We start from the raw sequence: 21,453 nt of genomic DNA, 5'->3' as shown, positions 1-21,453 counted from the left end.
ACAATAGAAAATTGATTCAAATACATAATTTTACCTCCCGTCGTTTTCACTCCTCGCTAGTCCACCTCTCATCTTCATCACTCATTACTCTCTCTCTCCATATACTCTGCAATTCTTCTTTGTCTTTGAAGAAGAAACAACGAGTTAATTCCCCTCTTTCTGTTCACTCACAGACACGCATTCGTGTGTGTGAGTGAATACTGCTGAAGATTGTAGTATATCACAAGGCGTTGGGCTGGAAAAAGGAGTTACGAAATTCCAAAATTAGAGCAATCTAATTCACTTTGCTGATTCGTGCCATGTGATTTCTGACACAACATTCGTTTTGTTGAAAATTTTCCTAATCTCTGATACCTACGTTTGCATTGCATAATTGCATTGACTAAGGCAAGCTGAGCAATTGTTTATAGTCGTAGACCGTGAGTCGTTATTCAATTTGTTGTGTTTGAAGAAATGGCGGCTTCGTCTTCGAGAGGAAGGAGCAGCTCTCCGTTCGGTAATCGGAAACCGTCGACTCCTTATTCATCTACGTCGTCGTCGTCATCGATGATGAACGGTCGTTTAATGCCGCGCTCATGCTCCTCTTCGGCGACATCTTTCTACGGCGCCGGTGGCAGCGGAGGTTACGGCTCTAGATCCACGGCCTCTAATCGCAAAGGTGGCGACTATTCGCGAAGCCGCGCGCCGGTGGCTTTTCCGTCGATGGAGGAGCAGCTGATTGGTGAGCCGTTGGAGAATGCTTCGAGATCGGGGGATAGCATTTCAGTGACAGTTAGATTTCGACCACTGAGGTGATTTCAATTGAATGATTGATCTGATTTTGGTTGATTTTTAAACTTCTGAATTTGGGGAAAGGTCTGAGGTTAGGTTTAGGAATTGGAGGAAACTGAGCCAATTAACTTTCATTTACATTGTTATGCTTTGTTGATGCAGTGAAAGGGAATATCAGAGAGGAGATGAGGTCGCATGGTATGCAGATGGTGAGAAAATCGCGCGGAATGAGTTTAATCCAATGACGGCATATGCATTCGGTAAAGTCCGTTTACTTTTGGTCCGTTTACTCCTATCATGATACTTTGGGGTTACAGATCGTCATTGCTATCTGGATTTCGCATTCTCAATTCTGTGAACTGCATTCAGTGTAATGGCTGAGCCATGGAAATGGCAATATTATAATGCATAAACTCGTAGAATCCGTTGTTATTTAGGTTTTGGAGTAAAAAATGATTAACTAGTGATTGCCAGTGCACATTAGTTTAATAGTTTTGTGGGGGACAATTTTATCCAACAAAACAAAATTATACTATCTAACTATGATGTTTTGCCATTTGCATATTCGTTTTCCTAACAGATAGAGTTTTTGGATCGAATACAAATACTCTGGAAGTTTACGAAGTAGCTGCTCGACCTGTAGTTAAGGCTGCAATGGACGGTGTAAATGGTATGCCAAACTCACTTACACTCCGACCTTTTCAAGCCATGCATGATTAGGTTGCTATTGAATCATGTTTTAAGCCTTGCATGCCCGCTGTTCTTGTCCCCATTGAGCAGATTACTTAACTGATTTGTAGTTTATACTCTAAATTTTCTGCAAATTAGCACTGATCAAGTCCATATGCAGGAACTGTATTTGCTTATGGTGTCACCAGTAGTGGGAAGACACACACTATGCATGTAAGTTAAAATTGGTACACAGAGGAATACGGTATTCTTTTTCAGTTTTCCAGAGGTTACAGTCCTTATCAAAAACATAAGCAGTAGATATAAGTTGAATTTGATGTTGTGTGATTGCTCTGCACTGAAGCTTTTTGGGGCATATTTGGTTGAAATTTGAGAGTTTAGTAGACTCCTAGATGCCTTTTAGTTTGTTTTGTCGGTTCAACTGACATTAACTTATAGAATGAACACTCAAAGTCCTTTATATGATTCATTTTGTTCCCAAGCATGAAAACATGGGATATGTTTAATTATCAGTTATTTACAATATAAAGACTCTCACCATTCTCTACCTTGTTCTGCTCTGCTTGTTCTGTTGTTTCATTATTTTCTTAACATTTCTTATCAGGGAGATCAAAATTCTCCAGGGGTCATACCATTGGCTATAAAGGATGTCTTCAGCATAATCCAAGATGTATGTTTGCCCATAACTTTTTGTGCTTGCCCAAACAATATTATGTTTTTAATTCATTTGTTGATGCAAATTAGATAATATAGTGTAAAATCAATGTATAATGGCTGATATTAATTTCTTTTCAGACTCCAGGTCGCGAATTCCTACTCCGAGTGTCATATCTTGAAATTTACAACGAGGTTAGTAATATTTTTAACGATTATCATATCTATATGTAAGTAAGTTATAGTATTTTCTAAAATTTGCCCTATTAGTACTTACTAAAGAAAAACCACTTCACTTATTCTCACCAGACACAGTCACATATGCCACTGCTAACTCTAGAGATTTGAATCAACAATATGTATGCAATCATTGGGGATTGTTAAAACTTCACGTTACTGAATACCTTTGTCATCAGGTGATCAATGACTTACTGGACCCCACTGGCCAAAATTTGCGCGTGAGAGAAGATGCGCAGGTTTATGTCATACTAATTGTCTGTATCTCTTTATGTAGATTACATTACCGTTTTCTGTGTAGGTCAATTGGTGAATTTCATCTATGTTATATCTTTCTTTCAAAGTTTCAGGACACACAAATTGCTTTAAGTAATGGTTTTGCCAAATATATGAGACTGCACTTTTTAATAGCTGAAACTCTTAAGTAATCCTTTACAGTACTTCTATTTGTAGGAGTTATTCTTGCATAGTAGCTGTAATCTGAAAAGCCTTGATTTTTCATTAGATTATAACCTTTTATTTTTGTACTAAAGCTCACAGAGGACTGTGCTCATTTCATCCCACATTTTTACTATATGCAGGGAACTTATGTTGAGGGCATAAAGGAAGAAGTTGTTTTATCCCCTGGCCACGTCCTTTCATTTATTGCTGCAGGAGAAGGTATATTGTAGTGTGCTGTGTGAAACTGTGAATGTTGGTTCACGTGTTTGTGTGTTTATATGCCCCTCCAGCTTTACATGCATAGTATCATATTGTGCAACTATTGAAATTTTATATGATTATTATTACATTACATCTCAATCTGATGGCAACAATTTTTTCTACGCTCATTACAATTGCAGAGCATCGACACGTTGGATCAAATAATTTCAACCTCTTTAGCAGCCGTAGCCATACTATATTCACATTGGTACATATCCTGTTCGGATTAGTTCTTTATTAAGTTTCATTATACCTGCTTTCTTTATTGAAGAGATAAATGTAACTGTTTTCGTTTTCATTTTCATTTTGATTTCATTTTATAGCTTGGTTTCATTGTTGCATTATCAGTTACTTTGTCATCTTATTTGATCTTCTCAGGGTGAATGGGAAATCATATTCCTTATGAGAAATTGAGCATAGGACCATAAGGGCAATGGTGACCATTTGCATGTCGGCATTTATATTAAATTTTCAGCATAAAATAGGCTAGTCCATTTCATGGTAGTAATTGAATGAGAGTAACTGGGAAGTGCTCCAATATAAATTGCAAAAATTAGGCAAATGAATGCAGAGTGAAGCATGAATTGTTAGTGAACTGGAAACCTGAAATATCAAGTTTGATGCCTCTTAAAACTATTTAATTTCATTAATATTTCTCAACTGAATGTATGGGTAATATGCAGATTATGTTCTGATCTTTCCTTTATACATGATCCCCCTTTATTTTGTAGGTTGTTAGTAATATAATAGCATATATTCTTCTTCAATTGTATCTATTGATGCACTAATGTCTTTGTTATTATTCTGCCTTCTGATATTCCACCACTTAACTTTGAGTATGCTTGTTCATATTGTTCCAGATGATCGAGAGTAGTAACCATGGAGACGATTATGATGGAGTTATTTTCTCACAATTGGTGTGAATATCCTTCAATCGCATTTGAATGCTGGAAAACAACCCTTCTCTTCTTGCCATATACTACTATATTTGATAATTTGATATTCTGTCTATAAAGGAATTTTATTACATTCAAATCCTCAGTCTTTGATTAAAATCTACCCACACTCCTACTTTTTTTTATGCAGAACTTAATTGATCTTGCGGGGTCTGAAAGTTCAAAAACTGAAACAACTGGGATAAGGAGAAAGGAAGGATCGTATATCAATAAAAGTCTTCTAACTCTTGGAACTGTGAGTATCGGAACTTACTTTGCTATGTTTTTTCTTAAGCTGAAGGCAAAGATCTGTTGGTAGTTGGTCCATTTTCCTCTACTTGTAATTTTGTACAATTACTCTTTTTCTTTTTATTGCCATGTCACATGCACTGGCATATAGCAAGTTATTTAAAATTGCATTGGCATACAAATTTCTTCTCTGAATTCTGATATTTTGTTGCATGTGTATTTTGTAGTCTGATGATCTCAATTTTCTAAAATTTGAAGGTAATTGGAAAACTTAGTGAAGGAAAGGCATCCCATGTTCCTTATCGGGATTCAAAGCTTACACGCCTTCTACAATCCTCACTAAGTGGGCATGGACATGTTTCGGTGAGCATGGGACACCTTTAATTTATAGTAATAAAATTGGTCCTGTCTTTCAATTTTAATTATGAAATTATCATTCGATCACGTATTTATTTCTTAAACATTTATCTAGATATTGAACCAACGTTTATTTTGTTCTTTATCTACTTAGTTATCTCAAGCCTCGATTTGAGTTTTAAATTTTATGACTGGACTATACTGGTTGAAATGCTTAGTTTAAAATTATGATATTTATATCCTCAGCTTATTTGTACGATCACTCCAGCATCAAGCAATATGGAGGAGACTCATAACACCTTAAAATTTGCCAGCAGGGCAAAACGTGTTGAAATCAATGCCTCGCGTAATAGGGTGAGTCTGTAAACATGTATGTTTGTAAGTTATATTCATATATAGAGTGGTCGATTGTCTTGGTATTTATTTCTTTATTTCAATTTCAGATTATTGATGAAAAATCGTTGATTAAGAAGTATCAAAGAGAAATATCATCTCTCAAAGAAGAACTTGATCAACTTAAGAGGGGGATGCTTGAAGGTGTTAGCCATGAAGATATTATTGTTTTAAAGCAACAGGTAAGTTTACTCTTATCTTCAAAATGCTTAGGGTGGTGAATGCTTGCCAAGATCATTACCATTGTTTCTGGAGTCTTGATCTGTTTTTGGTGGAATAGTATCAATGGTTAGCTTATTACTGCCATCTATATTCATTTTGCAGTTAGAAGAAGGGCAATTTAAAATGCAGTCAAGACTAGAGGAGGAGGAAGATGCCAAGGCTGCTCTAATGAGTAGAATTCAGAGGCTAACAAAACTGATCCTCGTCTCCTCGAAAAACACGAACCCGGGATACATAAACGACATTCCCTCTCATCAAAGGAGTCTTTCTGCTGCTGAGGATGAAGTAAGTTGTTATTCTCATTTGCTTATTTTACAAGGAATGTTCAAGCAAATGCACTTACTCTTGTTTTTGCCCTCATGGTGGTTGTCATTGCCTTGAAACTAGACTTTGTTGTTCGTCAGTAACTGATATAGTCAGATTAGCCTTTCTTTCCAAGTGATTTAGCTTTAATTGTTTGCTATCTTTCTCTCAAAATGAAATTGTTCACAAAGTACTCATAAATTATGTGACTGTAACGAAACTATTAAGATCGCTATAGAACTGGTAACAGTCATCAGAGCTTGTTTTACTAATTGCACTAAATACTAGTAATTTATTGGTTTATTTGCTCTGAATTCTACATGTGTTCTAGCCTCTAGGATGCTCCTAACAAAACCAATTTTCACAGTCACTCGCTCAACATTTTTTTTATTTGTATGGCAGAAGTTGGATACTGTGCATAATGGCTCTTTGAAACTCTACCATGAGAACCAAAAAGATTCTCCATCCTCTTGTTTAACAACCTTGTCGGATGCATATATGTTGAAGCACATAAGATCATCCAGCAGATGGAATGAGGATATATCACTAGCTGGCAGTACTACATCTGAAACAACTCAAGCGGGTGAACTTATTAGTGGATTGTCCTCTATGTCAAAGCTGCATGTTGTATGTATCCAACCTTTATTCTCTAAACTATTTGCTTTTATCTCCCAATTGATTTCGTTGATCTTAAATTTTCTTTATAGTCGTGTTCTAAAGTTATCTGAAATGTTTTGTCCTGGACTCTTGAGATCCTGGCATGTGTACAATGTTTAAGTTTGAATTTTCGTTTGGTTCTCCCAGCCATTTAATTATTTGTTTGTGATGTAGGATGGTATGTCATCAGATGAGATGGATCTCCTTGTTGAGCAAGTTAAGATGCTTGCAGAAGAGATCGCACTCGGCACAAGTACTCGAAAGCGTCTGGTAGACCAATCTGTAAATGATCCCGATAGCTCAAAAGATCAGGTACTTCTCAATTTCTTCTTAAAGTACCCTGTGTCTATTTTAAGTATTCTACGGTTAACTTTGAAATCTGTAATGCCACATTCATCCGTGTTGAACAAATAAAAAAACTGTCTAGATGAACATTAATCTAGCTCTTCACAAAGTCAGTATTAGTTTGTCAAATTGCTGTTACTGATAATATTAATAACAAGATGTGCAACATTAGACAGTAGTAGTAGGTGAAATATTTCCTGGCTTGAAACTCATTATATATTGAATATATTATCGTATACTCAAATATGGAAAGCTTACGTTTCTGAAAGTTCACCGCGCAAGAGGGCACTAGCCATAAGGAAGTTGCAAATACGGACCTGTATGATACTTGGAAGTATGTTTGTTATATGCTGTATTTGCTAGAATCTGAGCAATGATTTTGAATTCTAAAAGATGTTTCCTGCATTTGATTCTCAGGTTGAAAACTTGGAGCAAGAAATACAAGATAAGAGAAAACAGATGAGAGCTTTAGAACAACGGATAGTTGAGAGAAGTGAAGCTTCTGTTGCTAATGCGTCCATGGTTGAAATGCAGCAGGTCATCCTTAATCATTTCAAAAAACACTTGCTGCCCCGTTCTCTTATAGATTGAATGTGAAGTCCTCTGGTACTAGCTTGATAGTTTCTTTTCGTTCTTTCCTGTGGCAGACGGTCATGAAACTGATGGCACAATGCAGTGAGAAGGGTTTTGAGCTTGAGGTGTTTCTTTATTCCCTGCCTCCTGGTTCATGTTATTTATTATCCATTAAACGACAATTTATAAGAGTTTTTTATTTTTCTTTCTTCCACTAAAGTATCTCTCTTTTGCTACTTGCCTATAGTAATAGGTGCACCTTTTGATACCTTTTCACCTTGAAATGCAGATTAAGTCAGCAGATAACCGTATTCTTCAAGAACAGCTGCAGAACAAGGTATATGGAGTACTTTTTATACGGAGTAGTAGTTAACTCTACTAGTACTTGTTTTATTTGCCCTTTTGAATTTAAGTCATTGTTCTGTTTTATAATGTGGATCTGCTTTTCGATCGATCAGTGTGCTGAGAACAAGGAACTGCAAGACAAAATCCTGCTCTTGGAACACCAACTTTCTTCAGTATCTGATGACAAGAAGACACCCGCGTTTGGAATGTGTGTATCTGACGAATGCGCAGATGAGTTAAGAATGAAAGTGCAATCACAGGTTACAACTACTCATTGGCAATTTTTGTTGATTCATTTACACACATTAATTTTGCTTAGGTGTTAGACTGAATCCTTTTCCATTCAAAACAGGAAATTGAAACTGAGAAACTAAAGCTAGAGCATGTTCAGACTTTAGAGGAAAATAGTGGGCTACGTGTCCAGAATCAGAAATTATCTGAGGAAGCTTCTTACGCTAAAGAACTAGCATCTGCTGCCGCAGTTGAGCTAAAGAACTTAGCTAGTGAAGTCACTAAGCTGTCTGTACAAAATGCCAAGTTGGAAAAAGAATTATTGGCTGCTCATGAGTTAAGCTCTAGAAGCTCGGGAAATAGTGGTAACCGTAGGCTTAGTGAAATACAAAGGGCTGGCCGAAGAGGTCAGGCCTCCAGCCGATCAAATGATGTTTCTGGAATGGTTAGTGGAGACTTTGAATCGTGGAGCCTTGATTCTGATGATCTGAAGTTGGAGCTGCAAGCAAGGAAACAACGAGAGGCGACTCTCGAGGCTGCCTTGGCTGAGAAGGAAGTTTTGGAAAATGAATACCAGACTAAATTTGAAGGGGCACAGAAGAGAGAGACAGCACTAGAGAACGATCTGGCAAGCATGTGGGTGCTCGTTGCTCAACTAAAGAAAGAGGGAAGTGCTCTGCAAGAACAGAAAACAAATGACAGACTGCATGAGGACAACAATCGAATAAATGTCCCGAAAATTGGCATTGTTGAGACGGATACAAATCCAATCCCGGAAAACAGGGAAGCTTCTGATAGTTTAATACCACACATAGATGCTCCCAAAGAAGAACCTCTCGTTGTCCGCCTGAAGGTCCATTACTGTTATCCCATGCATTTTAATGATCATCATGTTTTCGCATTGCTATTTGAAGCTCACTGCATTAACCCTGCGTATTCATTCAGGCTCGTATGCAGGAGATAAAAGAAAAGGAAATGAGGTATACCGTGAATGGTGACGCAAATTCTCACGTGTGTAAAGTTTGTTTCGAGTCGCCTAGCGCTGCAATGCTTCTCCCATGTCGTCATTTTTGCTGTAAGTTTGATTGATTTATTTATTTGTAATTATATTAAAATACTACTACTAACTTTATGCTTTACTACTGCAGTGTGCAAGTCATGTTCCCTTGCCTGTACAGAATGTCCTATTTGCAGATCAAAAATTTCTGATAGGATTTTTGCCTTTACCTAAGGTTCGACTTCTATTTATTACTCCCTGCGTCCCAACTTACGAGTTTCAGTTTGACTTTACACGGGTTTTAGTGAAAGTAGATTGACACTTTTAAGTTGGGACAAACCAAAATGGTAAATTGACACTTTTAAGTTGGGAATGAGGGACTATTATTCAACCAAGTGATAATGCTGGCTTCAAAATTATTCATATTTCCTGTTGATTCATGTGTGCAGGGACGTGATCGTCGTTCGTTACCTGCTCGTTGTTTTCCTGAAAAACAGTAGGTGCTGTTCTTTCATTAGTTCAACTGTATGTATTCTACAGATTTGTATATCACTGTGAGAGGGATAGATATGGGGAAAGTGCTGGTGCCTCGCGTTTGAGATATGAGGCGCATGCATTGTGAATTTGAGTGAGATTAGTGAAATGTATAGAAATATAACAGTACATAATATTCACTGTTAATTGAGTCGTACTTATTTGCAAGATGTCCCAAATTAAATGAGTCATTTTCTTGTCAAAAATCAATTTTTTCAATCTCTTTTATGTGATGCTCTCTTATATTTTTTCCTTAATTATTTTTTTTTTCTGATATTTTATTGTGTTTTCACTTTAATAAGTACTACTACTATTTTCTTAACTTAATGCAAAGAAGAAATATCTTTATTAACATGGGAAGGTGTATTCTCTAGGATTGAGAGATAATACACAAAAAAAAATTGTCACTACGAAAAATATGCCACATTTTTTTGATTAGTCCACAAAATTTTGTCGCTTTACATTTTGATGTTCATAACTTTTCAGTTGGTAGAACTTCCTACTAGTAAGTAATAATATTTCATCCAACTTTGTTATTATTCAACTTTCTCTCTCTTTAAATTGTGTCGGTGTAGTCCGTCTTTGCAGCCAAAGATATTTAATACTGTATACAACTATATGCTATTTTAAAATTGAAATCGCTACGCCACATGTTGCTAGCTTCATAACCCCTTCACAATTATTTCTGCAATAGTGTATTCTTCACTTCTCTATATACTTTTGCTTTAAAATAAGTGCAACTTGTGGTATATTTTATTTGATTAATTTGTTCAATATATTAATACATGTAAATAGTTCTATAAATCGTCAATTGATTTTTCATGTTTCATTAATCAAAATTACAAATTTATCATCATTATTTGAACTGTGATTATTATGCTATAATATTACATACCTGTAAAATTTAAAGGAATACTAATAATCAATTGTAGTTAATGTTAAGCATATCACTTCGAGAAAGTTTAGAACATGCTCTCATAATTACATAATGAATAATTGCAAAGTATTTACTAAACACTTTTTTTAGATTGGGCTAAATTATGATAACATGTGGCCCCAATTGGTTGGCCAAAATTCTTTCATGAAAAATATCTAAGTTAGAAAATTTAAATTCTTGTATTTTGTAGAGTATTAATAAAACAAACAAAGTAGTACTACTACTAACAATTTAAAAACAACTAAACTAATGCAACATAGCCCATAGGATTCTTATTCTCAACTTAGCTTTTCCTCACTCTCAAAATTCTAAAATATAATTATTTAATTAGTACGGTTTTGCGTTTTGTATATTATTATTGTGAAAAACATTGAATTAATACCCATTTGATTTGGAATAGTCATTCGAAAAATTATCGCGTCCCAAGTTATTTGCACTCTTTCCATTTTTAGTAAAAATTTTCACCTACAGCCGTAATATTTGACTTTGCTATACACTCATTCCTTAATCTCCGTGCCGAAAAGGAAACGTGCGAGTAGTGCGGGACGGAGGGAGTATTATTTTAAACTTGGGATTAATACGTTACGGATATTTTGGTGAGCAATTAAAAAAAGAAGAAAAAATCGTGGGTGGGTCCCACAGTGGATAAACAGTATTGCAGCTGTGAATTCTTATTTCCGTTGCACTTGTTCGTTGAATTGGCAAGATCTGCTCTGTCACTCTCTCTCTCTCATCCCAAACTCCTCAAACTGAATCTAGAAATCTTTCCTTTTGTGTTTTCAAATTTTGTGTTTGAGAAGTGGACCTTAATGGACTCAATCGTGAGGAGACTGTAAGTATCTGAGATCTGACAAGCTTCGCATTGCAGGTGATTTGATTGGCAACCACAATTGAAGTAAGATTATTGGTTGAAATTAACTGATGTGGATGATTTCTCTTGTTATGTGTATGTTCGATTTCTTTCGCATTTGTGTGTTCATCACATGTTGCTTCGAATTGGCGAAGTCGGTAGAAATGGAGTAAGTTGTATGTGGAGATGACAATGTGGAATCTAGATGCTTACACTTGATATCTGTTAGTACTTAACATGCTGTGTTCATATCTGATTTAGGTGAAATTTGATTTTTTTGCATATTTGATCATTTGGTAGTGGTTTGCATTTTCTCATTTTCAGGAAGTGATTTGAAATCATGCTCATGTTGACTTTATGTTTGTGACTGTGAATTATGATGTTTAGGATTTTTTGGGGCGAATTGAGTCCTGAAAATGATTTCTTTGCTTGGTAGATTTTGGGATCATTGAGGAGTGATAGGAGGATGGCGAAAGGAGGTTGGTTTTCATCAGTCAAGAAGGCTCTATGCCTGCGTTCCAAGGTAAAGAAAGAAGCCAAGATTGGCTCGAATGATGAGATTATGGTTTGATCGTTTGCTAAAATTTGATGATCGGCTGATGATGGATTGATGATGCCTCTGATTTTTGCTGTGGTTCATGATTCCAGAGATCAAGCAAATCGAAGAAGATATTAATTGTGAATGAACTGCCATCAGTTTCTGATGTACCAAATCCGGAGCCTTTTGAGGCTCCTAATTCTCATCCTCCTCCACAACTGATAAACATGAGGCCAACAGAGGTGGAGAATGAGCAGACAAAGCATGCTCACTCCATTGCAGTTTCTGCAGCTATAGCTTCTGAAGAGGAAATAGCTTCTGAGGAGGCTACTCCAGAGGTTGTTCCACTGCCAACAGTGACTCGAGTTTCTGAAAAACACCAGGAGGAAGTTGCAGCACTCAAAATTCAGACAGCATTCCGTGGTTACCTGGTATGCTGCAATGCAAATTTGCCATGTCTTTTACTTCATCGATGACTTGATAAGATAGTGATTGATTTGAACTTCAATATTTAAGGAAAGTTTGTACGTATGTACTTGAGGTTTAATTGAGCTGTTGATAGCCCTTTTTCAAGATTTAACTGTTTAGATTGCTGAAGGTGAATTCTGGGTATGATCATTCTTATTTGCTGGCTTCAATATGAATCTGGTTAGCTCTGTTAGATTGTACCTGAAACATGTTTTAACTAGCTAAGCTATTTATGTGATATGATCAGATATTACTGCGATATGCAGCTGCAGATATGGTATACTGCAATGCAAATTTGGCCTGTTTTTTTACTTCATCAATGACTTGATAAGATAGTGATTGATTGAACTTCAATATTTAAGGAATGTTTCTATCTATGTACTTGAGGTCAAATTGAGTTGTTTTTTACTTCATCAATAACTTGCTAAGATAGTGATTGATTTGACCTTCAATATTTAAGGAATGTTTCTACCAATTGTACTTGAGGTCAAATTGAGTTGTTGAGTCCTTTTTTCAACATTTGACTGTTTTGATTGCTGAAGGTGAATCATGGATATGATCATATCCGTGCTTATTTGTTTGGCTTCAATCTGAATCTGGTTAGTTCTGTTAGTTTGCAGCTGATACATAATTTAACTAGCTAAATTACTGTCTGATATGGTTATATTCAGTCAAAGCATTTCGGTGAGATGAAGATTTTAGTGATGAGGCAATAACTGTGACTTGTGGATCTTTTTCATGGCCTCATTGGCTGTACTTGCATAGCTCTATAACCACTAACTGTTCTTACATTTTAGGCGAGGAGGGCATTACGAGCTTTGAGAGGGTTAGTCAGACTGAAGTCACTTGTTGACGGGCCAGCAGCAGAAAGCCAGACATCAAACACTCTGAAATGTTTGCAGACTCTATCTCACTTGCAATCTCAGATCCAATCAAGAAGAACCATAATGTTGGATGAAAGCAGGGCAATGCAGAGACAGCTCTTGCAGAGACGTGTAAAAGAGCTGGATAGCTTGAAAGTGAGTTCTTTCACTGATGCACTTATGTCTTTGTGGAAACAGCATATGTTGATATCTGATAGCCTGATCCTTGTAAATGTGACTAGTAGCTTAGTTAGAGATCATCTAGCTTACACGAGTAATGTGCGTTCTTTGATTACTTCTTCCGAATTTTCATTGAGGTTTCTGTATCCATGTGACCAAAAGTCTCTTCAATGGTGGTGCAGATGACGGAGGAATGGGATGATAGTCCACAAACGAAAGAGGAAACTGAGGCGAGCCTGCTCCAAAAATACGAAGCAGCAATGAGACGCGAAAGAGCTCTTGCTTATTCTTACACTCACCAGGTACTTTTATACATGGCAATCTAGATTAAAAAAAAAATTACTAATTACCTTCATTTTATGAAAGTTGGCATCTGTGAGAAAAATCCAGCATTAACTTGATGAAATGTCCCTTAAAATAGCAAACGTGGAAGAAATCATCAAAATTGAACAACTTATTGTTCATGGACCCAACAAATCCTCACTGGGGCTGGAGCTGGCTGGAACGATGGATGGCTGCTACTCCTCTTGATATGAAAAGCACAGCAGGGAAAGATCTCAACAGTGATCGTTCATCCATCAAAGGCTCCACCACTGTCACTGCTGCAGGAGAAATCACAAAGGCCTTCGCCCGCCATCAGCTAAACTCAGATAATCCATCTCCAGCAGCTAGTCAGAAGCCATCTCAAACCCACCTTCCCTCTCCGAGGGCTGCACCTTCTTTGGCTGCACGAAAACTGAGAAACGCCAGCCCAAAGGTGAGCATGATGAGCCAAGATGATGACTCGGGGAGTGTGTTCAGCGTTCAATCAGAGAGGAACAGGAGGAGGCATAGCATAGCCGGTTCAGTTAGAGACGACGAGAGCTTGGATAGCTCTCCATCCATTCCGAGTTACATGACACCAACTCGCTCTGCGAAGGCCAGGTTGAAGTCTCAAAGTCCATCGGGGATGGAAAATGGCAGCATGGTGGAGAAAGAAACAACTGCTTTTCCTAAGAAACGGCTTTCTTTTCCACCTTCCCCGGGCCGGGCTAGGCGACATTCGGGCCCTCCAAAGGTCGACACAAGCACCTTAGTGAACTATAATGCCAATGGAGGATGAGTTTAACTGATCACTTTAAAGGATGCTATGGCAAAGCTGAAATACCAGATTTTAGCAAATTTATTTGATTATTGATGCTGCATTGATATTAAATTGTTGTTTATTTATTGTATTTGAGGACTTGATCTAGAATCCAGTCTTCAACAAATTTATTTTGTGTTATACTATTGTTAGGTTTGTCTCGTTTGGGAGCCACAAAGGATTACAAAAAAATTAGGAATATGTGTTATATTAAAATTTTATTCTATTTAATGTATAATTGCATTATACATGTGATATTGTATTAATGGTGGTGCTGCCTTTTTCTATATCTTCTTCATAAAATGTATGACTAGTCTTAGACCTTCTAGCTGATTTTTCACGATTTAGAATTTCGGCAAAATTGAAACTGAAGTGGCAATACTGAAATACCAGATTTTAGCAAAAAATTATGATTCAAATATATTTTGATAGATTGACTATTTAATTAAATTATAATTTTGACAACACATGCATATTCCGATTTGTAATTTCGTTGGCTGGAATTCTAAATTGTGGACTATGAAGCGCAGTTCATTTGGTAATCCGCTTGAGGCCAGGATAAATATGAAATAATTATTGATATTTTTTTTGAAAAATATAATAAAATAAATTATAAATCGTGGGATATTATTGAGAAGGTCAAAGTTTGTGATTTTTATAAATTTGACTAAATTACTTATTTTATAAACCATTTTCTTTATTATTTAATTTAAAAATAAATGACAAAAAGGCGGAAACAAGGTTTATATCAGAGTTTTCCAAAGTGAGAAGAAGAATTGAGAAAGATGAAGCTTTGAATTCGTGTCGAAATCGGAAATGGTGAGTGAAGCTGTTCGCCACCATTAACATCTGTTCGAAGCTAGCCATCATGAATCGATTTGTTAGGCTGTTTTACTCCACAGCAATCGCCAGCTGCCCCAAATCCACGCAGCGCGGGTTTTCATTATTGCAAAAGGGAAACACACAAACAGATTTTGGACAGAAGGTACTTGTACCGCTTAATTATCCTCTGTATGTGTGTGTATTTTGATAGTTGAAGTGTTCTGAGATTGCCTTAGCTTAATCGAGGATTGGATTAGTCAATTGATGAATCGAAATGCTCTTCAAGCTCGGGAATCGTACTGTTTTTGCTTCTTCGGATTAATGTTTACATTTTGGCCGTAAATTAGCTGCATTTCCTCTATTGAGTGTGAAAAAGCTTGATTCTTTTCTCATTTCAGTATCTGTTATACTGGAACTGGATCATTTGAATAAACTCATCAGTTTGTGGAATTTGGAGGAATGAAGTTACTTTATTTCTTACTATTATTGTTATTTATATTTTTTTCCCTCTTATTATATTGTTGTTCAATGAAAATGCAGCATTTATGCAGAAGGAATGCAGTGATACAGACTCGGAATTTTTCATCAGCCTATAAAAGAGGTAGATGATGTCTCCTTATTGCATTTGTTCTTCTGTATCTATAGTTCTCAATGGTGATTAAACTAATGTAAATTGAGCAAATGTTGTACTCTTCCTCTTGTATGATCAACAGGGCTGTAGACACACTTACATGGATTGATAAGCTAAAGAGAATTAGTATGTGCTAGGTATTTTTTGTGGTGTGTGTATTTGTATGTATCTGGGGGTGTGTATATCTGGTCGGTATGGCGCGGTTGGGTATAGATGGCTGGGGCTGGAGGTGTTTGTATGTTCTTCTGAGCTCCGCATTCAAGTGTGAGGCCTGTTCATATTTTTAGCAATACAAAAGATAGTATGTTCATTTATATATCTGCATTTCAATGTATATTCTGGAGTTCGAGAAGCAGGGGGTATGTGCATTTGTATGTGTGTGGGCGTGTGTATATCTGGTGCGGTGGGGGCGATGGTTGGAGTGGGAGGTATGTGTATGTTCTTCTGAGCTCCTCATTTAAGTGTGAGTCTGTGAGACATATTCATATTTTTGGCCATACAAAAGATCATATGTTAGTTCATTAGATTTCTGTATTTCAATTTATATTCTGATACCAAATCAACTTTCTACAGTACTAGATGAGAAAACACTAGAACAGGATGCAGAAAGAAAAATCGGGTGGCTATTGAAGCTATTTTTTGCTGGAACTGCAACTGTCATCGGCTACCACTTATTCCCCTACATGGGTATGTCTACTGAAAAGGATAGTGATATCAAATGTAGTTTTTCAGCCCTTTGAATCAGAAATCAAAATTCAAGACTCAGATGTTTATGATATTGGACTTCTGTAGGAGAAAATGTGATGCAGCAGTCTGTCAAACTTTTACAAGTGAAGGATCCTTTATTCAAAAGAATGGGGGCATCCAGATTAGCACGGTTTTCAATAGATGGTAATACTTAAACTTTAAGGCGCAATAAATACCATGTTTGATCCTTCTATGATTTGTCAAATGAATGCAAAACCTTCTGTTGTGTGAGTTACAAGATCTCGTCGGGATTGAGTTGTCAGTACTTATTTCAATATCAGCAGTTCTTCCTCTTAAATCCTGATTGAAGTATGCTCACTTGCTTCTATGAATCATATGACCCAATGTATTAGGTTTTAGCCAGCCATTTTGTACAAGAATAACAAGATAGGTACATAAGCAACCTTACAAAAGGAGACAAGTGAAAGTAGGAAAAATAGGTTACAGTAAAACAAGTAAAGCTACAATTGAAAATAAGACACTGACAAAAATGTGTGTATGCTTGACTTTTTACAGAGCTCATGTAACTCCGGAGTAGCATGTTCTGATTTAAGGGTGCTGATGACTTCTATTACAATCTGTCTGATACATGAAGTAACGTTGTTGTGATATCTTGGATGCATGCTTATAATGCTCTTTTCGTTACCAGATAAAAGAAGAATGAAAATAGTTGAATTAGGCGGAGCTCAGTTGCTCGTGGATATGTTAGCAGGTGCTAAAGATGACCGCACACGAAGGCTAGCTCTGAAAGCTCTTGTTGCCATCTCAAAGTCAGGTCAGCTGTACAATATTGTTTGCTTCTTTTAGTATGATCGTGTTCAGGAACGCCTAATTGTATTCGAGTCCAAATTAGCCTGTTAAAATATCAGTGTCCTTCTCCTCATATACTGCACAAGAACAGTCAATTACTTCTCACAGGAGATAACATTGTAAATTCTTTCTTTCTTTGAGTTGAATAAAAACATTTGTCTTACCAATTTGTTGCTTCGTAAATGTCATATTGCTCCTATTCCTGACACTGTATAGCTTCGGCAGAAGGAGCAGTGGATGCTATACATAAAGCTGGAGCTATACCTGTGATCAAGGGCACCCCGGATTCCAGCGAGTACAAGGAAGTCGAAGAATACAAGACGAATTTGCTGGCTCTATTTGAGGATCTCAACTATGAAACTTCATCTTGAAATATGTAATGACAAGAATTTGTACTGTTTGTTAATGGCTTATGAGATTAATAATTTGGTGGCAGCATTCAGATAAAGTTTATAGCATACATATATCTATGTTGTGATAATCATTGAATAAGTTTGATTAACGATTGTATTTGGCTCAAATGCCTCGTTTTTCAATTTTCAGCTTACATTACTCCCTTGTGTGTTTGTGTTTTTATATGTGCTTGTGTGTGTTTATCTGTTTATTTATGTGTTTATAAATGTATATATATATATATGTAGGGGTGCGTTAGGGTGACACCAATCTTAAAGTGACAACGTGACAACAAGTAACAAGCAATCTGCAATACATATGCAAGCAATATGTGATACATAGACAAATAATTCGGTATATGGTCTCAAGAAATATGAGATACGAAATCAAAACATGACATCATAGTTAAAATGACAATCTGGGCAAGCAATCTACGATATATAGGCAAGCATTCTGCGATACATAGGCAAACAACAAGACATATGATTTCAAGCAATCTGCGATATAAAATCAAAGATAATCATCATAAATGGTGTTGCTATTTTAACACAAACCTACATGTGTATGCTACATTAAATCGTTTGTCGGCTACTTGTGATTTACATGCTATTGCACTATTAATTACTCCCTCCGTCCCGGGCTACTCGCTCATTTCCTTTTCGGCTCGGAGATTAAGGAATGAGTGTATAGGAAAGTAAAAAATGATGGCTGTAGGTGAAATTTTTTACTAAAAATGGAAAGAGTGCAAGTAACTTGGGACGCCCAAAAAGGAAATAAGTGCGAGTAGTGCGGGACGGATGGAGTACAATAAACAAGCTATTTTTTTTCCTAGTATAATTGGCATGTAGTCGACCGGACTTTAACGTGTGCTAGTAAGTAAACAACGAACACAAGTATATGAAATTTGTCATTTATACTAAAAACTTGGGTTAAAATGTACTGGTTGGATCGAATTTCAAAGTTGTAATTTAAGAATAATCCATATATATGTAGTTATGTACTCCTACTCCGTATATATTATTTGTACCGAACGTGATCAAATGTAAATTCTAAATATAGTACAAACTTCAAACTATGATCTCAACTGTTAGAAGATGTCAACACAGTATCAACGGATAAACTGTGTTGATATTGTGTTGACATTTTTTGTTGCTGTTATTTTGCCATCTATTGACATTTTCTAACGAAGCAGATCATAGTTTGGAGTTTGTAGAAGAATTTGTATTTATCACTGCCTGTTTGTTCATATGTAAGAAATTATTTTTTTAGAATCAAAGATTAATGTATTTTTTAAGAGAAATTTAAATTTTAAACAAAACACAGAAAAAAACAAAAAATGCTCCAGTAATAATCTAAAAAGTCACGTGCATCTCGCGTGACAATATAATTTAGGACTTCAGTAATTCGACCATTTCCGACCTCATTCCCAATCACAATTAAAGAACCCTAATTCTTTCAGAAATATTTTTGAATGTTGAATTCCCATATTTTTCATCTCTGAGGCCGTGTTAAAATCAGAAATGGTGAGCGCTTCTTATTTGTTTTTGTATTTTTAGATTAAAGAACGTGAAATGATGAAGTGTGGCTCTTCTTCGAAAATCTTATGCCTTTTATCGCATTATTGTTTCTTTGGTTTTAATAATTTATTTGATTCCCGCCGATAAATTTAGCTCGTAAAGTTATTTTTTAGCTGCTCTCCTTCGTTCTGGAAATTGAATAAAAATTGCGTTCGTTGTTATCATGATTTCTATTATATTTCATTCAAACTATAAATGTAAGATTTCTAGTTAGGTGTATTATTAAGAAGAGTAGCAAAAGAAAGGTAAAATACCTAATTGTAACAAAGTTTGTGATTTGAAAGCATACCACCAAGAATTCTGTGCAGGAAATTAGTTCTGTTCCCTTCTTAAATGGATAATGTAGACATTGCTTCTATTTCCAGTCTGATGTTATGTGAACTACAATAACAACATTTTTTTGTATTCAGAATAAAAAATACTTAGCCTATTAGAAGTTGTCAATTTTCGCGTATAGCAGCAGCATGATGCCACAATTGCGATTTTATATTTTTTGATGGTTATTGTTCATAGCTTGCTGATTTTTATGTTTGTTCTGTATTCATTAATCATTACCAATCCGATCGGAAACTGAAATCTGATGAGTGATGACTTATACAGAGCTCACCACTCATAGCGGGAATTGCTGTTGCGACTGCTGCTCTAGCAGGTAAATATAGTATTCAGGCATGGCAAGCATTCAAAGCAAGGCCACCGACTGCCAGAATGCGTAAATTCTACGAGGGAGGCTTCCAACCAAAAATGACTCGCCGGGAGGCATCACTTATTCTTGGAGTCAGGTAAATCTACACTTTCCTTCTTTTGATTGCGGAGTGAATATTATGTAACAGAACTTTGATGCTGTCTTTTCTTGTGCTGTTCTTTTCTGTAACGCAAAAGTAGTAATTTTGTGGATATAGTCTTACACAGCAACGTATCATAGATTCTCATAAGGATGTTAATCTTTTGAAACTGAATAGGGTTAAGCCTATTCAAGCTTGATGTGGCGATCAAGTCTTTATGTAGTAATACTTTAGTATCCTCTCAAAATGGTTTTGTTCATATGCAAGTTCTGTGGTAAGAATTGGGCAGAATATAACCAGGTCATAATAAGCTGGTCATTGTCGACCTTTTCTTGACTTTTTTTTCTTGAATTTGGGTCTGGCTTGTTCATTCTATGAATCAGTATATCTCTCTTTTGTCCTGAGCTACTTTAAACAAGTGATCGTATATGTAGTTCATCGAAGAGCGGTGAGCTCCAATAATCAGTTAAGCTAGAGTCTGCAAGTTGGTAGTGACTGAATAACTCTAATGTTGGTAGTCCTTTATTCTAGTTCAGTTTTTATGGGGTACTAGTTTCTCCATTATTGACAATTCAAATATGCTATTTACACCATTTCATGATCTGGGATGACTTAAGTTGATACCGGGTACCCTGATATGCTTTTATTCTTATTGATATGCATATAAGAGTAGTAATTATCATGATCATGGTTGTCATCTTTTACCCAGTCAGTGTGAATGCGTAATCTATCATGTAAAAGTTCTGTCTGTCTGTTTTCTGTTTAACATATTCCTACCGGGATTCCGTGCAATATTTTATGGTGTTAACTTGGTAATTTTCTTGATTAGGGAAAGCACTCAGCCAGATAAGGTAAGGGAAGCACACAGGAAGGTGATGGTCGCAAATCATCCAGATGCAGGCGGTAGCCATTATCTTGCTTCTAAGATCAATGAAGCTAAAGACATATTGCTTGGGAAGTCTAAGAGCGGTGGCGACTCAGCCTTTTAATCTTTTCCCTGTGGCTCCGGCAAAGTTTCGTGCCTGCCCTCCAAACTTGATCATCAACGGAAGATGTTCCTCAATTTGATTACACAAAGAAAAATATTCTTTGAGAGCTTTGATATGCTTTGAGCAGTACCGACTGCATTGAAGACATTGAACCTTGTACTATGATTTCTAAGCTCAGATATGTATTAGTGAAGAATTGCCTAGTTGGTTTTCTACTTAGAGCATCCACTACGCGTAGCGCCGGCGTCCCGCGACCCGTCCCGGAGAGACGGGTCCGTCGCGCGACGCGTTGCAGCTCGCCGTCCCTCGCCCCGTCCCGCGTCCCGTGTCTCCGAGACAAGCGACGGGCCGTCTCGCCACGCGCCTAGGTGACGTGGCGCGACCTAGCGTCGTTCGTGACGCCCACTCGCCCCCGCGAGTGGGCGTCGTCACGTGCTGACGCAATAAATAATTTTTTTTAAAATTGAATTTAAAAAAAATACTTTTTATTTATAAAAATTGTTTTTATATTTAAAAACAATTTTTACAAATAAATAAATACAAGAAAT

At 36.5% G+C, this 21,453-nt stretch overlaps 4 protein-coding genes across 5 annotated transcripts; all 4 read left to right on the top strand.

Annotated features, from left to right (window-relative positions):
• Nucleotides 1–40: 40 nt before the first annotated feature.
• Nucleotides 41–9,416, top strand: LOC121788075 (kinesin-like protein KIN-7D, mitochondrial). Its single transcript, XM_042186945.1, has 25 exons — nucleotides 41–791; nucleotides 934–1,031; nucleotides 1,352–1,441; nucleotides 1,622–1,674; nucleotides 2,066–2,131; nucleotides 2,257–2,310; nucleotides 2,532–2,591; nucleotides 2,934–3,012; nucleotides 3,195–3,262; nucleotides 3,915–3,971; nucleotides 4,141–4,245; nucleotides 4,497–4,601; nucleotides 4,842–4,949; nucleotides 5,039–5,170; nucleotides 5,313–5,495; nucleotides 5,916–6,140; nucleotides 6,345–6,482; nucleotides 6,933–7,052; nucleotides 7,163–7,213; nucleotides 7,378–7,425; nucleotides 7,547–7,693; nucleotides 7,786–8,517; nucleotides 8,610–8,739; nucleotides 8,813–8,896; nucleotides 9,111–9,416. The coding sequence occupies exons 1-24, from the start codon at nucleotides 454–456 to the stop codon at nucleotides 8,893–8,895; spliced, it is 3,270 nt and encodes a 1,089-aa protein (XP_042042879.1). The 5' UTR covers nucleotides 41–453; the 3' UTR covers nucleotide 8,896; nucleotides 9,111–9,416.
• Nucleotides 9,417–10,819: 1,403 nt separating this feature from the next.
• LOC121788076 (protein IQ-DOMAIN 1-like) lies at nucleotides 10,820–14,441 on the top strand. 2 transcript variants are annotated; one of them, XM_042186946.1, is made up of 6 exons: nucleotides 10,820–11,000; nucleotides 11,419–11,505; nucleotides 11,631–11,951; nucleotides 12,786–13,007; nucleotides 13,214–13,333; nucleotides 13,453–14,441. In XM_042186946.1, the coding sequence occupies exons 2-6, from the start codon at nucleotides 11,449–11,451 to the stop codon at nucleotides 14,131–14,133; spliced, it is 1,401 nt and encodes a 466-aa protein (XP_042042880.1). In that variant the 5' UTR covers nucleotides 10,820–11,000; nucleotides 11,419–11,448; the 3' UTR covers nucleotides 14,134–14,441. The 2 variants fall into 2 exon arrangements, with proteins under 2 accessions (XP_042042880.1, XP_042042881.1); XM_042186947.1 differs by having other exon boundaries at nucleotides 10,820–11,027.
• A 449-nt stretch (nucleotides 14,442–14,890) lies between these two features.
• Nucleotides 14,891–17,716, top strand: LOC121785787. The gene is made up of 6 exons (XM_042184227.1): nucleotides 14,891–15,139; nucleotides 15,517–15,577; nucleotides 16,181–16,294; nucleotides 16,400–16,498; nucleotides 17,004–17,129; nucleotides 17,390–17,716. Exons 1-6 carry the CDS (start codon nucleotides 15,023–15,025, stop codon nucleotides 17,533–17,535), a joined length of 663 nt encoding a protein of 220 aa, XP_042040161.1. The 5' UTR covers nucleotides 14,891–15,022; the 3' UTR covers nucleotides 17,536–17,716.
• Nucleotides 17,717–18,962: 1,246 nt separating this feature from the next.
• LOC121786113 (mitochondrial import inner membrane translocase subunit TIM14-1-like) lies at nucleotides 18,963–21,108 on the top strand. The gene is made up of 3 exons (XM_042184648.1): nucleotides 18,963–19,080; nucleotides 19,735–19,913; nucleotides 20,746–21,108. Exons 1-3 carry the CDS (start codon nucleotides 19,078–19,080, stop codon nucleotides 20,903–20,905), a joined length of 342 nt encoding a protein of 113 aa, XP_042040582.1. The 5' UTR covers nucleotides 18,963–19,077; the 3' UTR covers nucleotides 20,906–21,108.
• Nucleotides 21,109–21,453: the final 345 nt, after the last annotated feature.

The sequence above is a fragment of the Salvia splendens genome, chromosome 22 (genome assembly GCF_004379255.2).
Source record: "Salvia splendens isolate huo1 chromosome 22, SspV2, whole genome shotgun sequence".
Lineage (NCBI taxonomy): Eukaryota > Viridiplantae > Streptophyta > Magnoliopsida > Lamiales > Lamiaceae > Salvia > Salvia splendens.
The sequence above is the reverse complement of the archived record's forward strand: the minus strand, read 5'-3'. Positions and strand labels throughout refer to the sequence as shown.

Bases quoted from the DNA above. Each gene is read 5' to 3' on its own strand.
- LOC121786113 (XM_042184648.1), top strand. The intron at 19,914-20,745 runs GTAAATCTACAC...TTTCTTGATTAG, and splicing joins TCACTTATTCTTGGAGTCAG to GGAAAGCACTCAGCCAGATA.
- LOC121788076 (XM_042186946.1), top strand. From the start codon at position 11,449: ATGGCGAAAGGAGGTTGGTTTTCATCAGTCAAGAAGGCTCTATGCCTG. The intron at 13,008-13,213 runs GTGAGTTCTTTC...ATGGTGGTGCAG, and splicing joins AAGAGCTGGATAGCTTGAAA to ATGACGGAGGAATGGGATGA. The intron at 13,334-13,452 runs GTACTTTTATAC...CCCTTAAAATAG, and splicing joins CTTATTCTTACACTCACCAG to CAAACGTGGAAGAAATCATC.
- LOC121788075 (XM_042186945.1), top strand. From the start codon at position 454: ATGGCGGCTTCGTCTTCGAGAGGAAGGAGCAGCTCTCCGTTCGGTAAT. The intron at 3,263-3,914 runs GTACATATCCTG...ATATTGTTCCAG, and splicing joins GCCATACTATATTCACATTG to ATGATCGAGAGTAGTAACCA. The intron at 4,246-4,496 runs GTGAGTATCGGA...TAAAATTTGAAG, and splicing joins GTCTTCTAACTCTTGGAACT to GTAATTGGAAAACTTAGTGA.
- LOC121785787 (XM_042184227.1), top strand. From the start codon at position 15,023: ATGAATCGATTTGTTAGGCTGTTTTACTCCACAGCAATCGCCAGCTGC. The intron at 16,499-17,003 runs GTAATACTTAAA...TTTCGTTACCAG, and splicing joins AGCACGGTTTTCAATAGATG to ATAAAAGAAGAATGAAAATA. The intron at 17,130-17,389 runs GTCAGCTGTACA...TAGCTTCGGCAG, and splicing joins TGTTGCCATCTCAAAGTCAG to AAGGAGCAGTGGATGCTATA.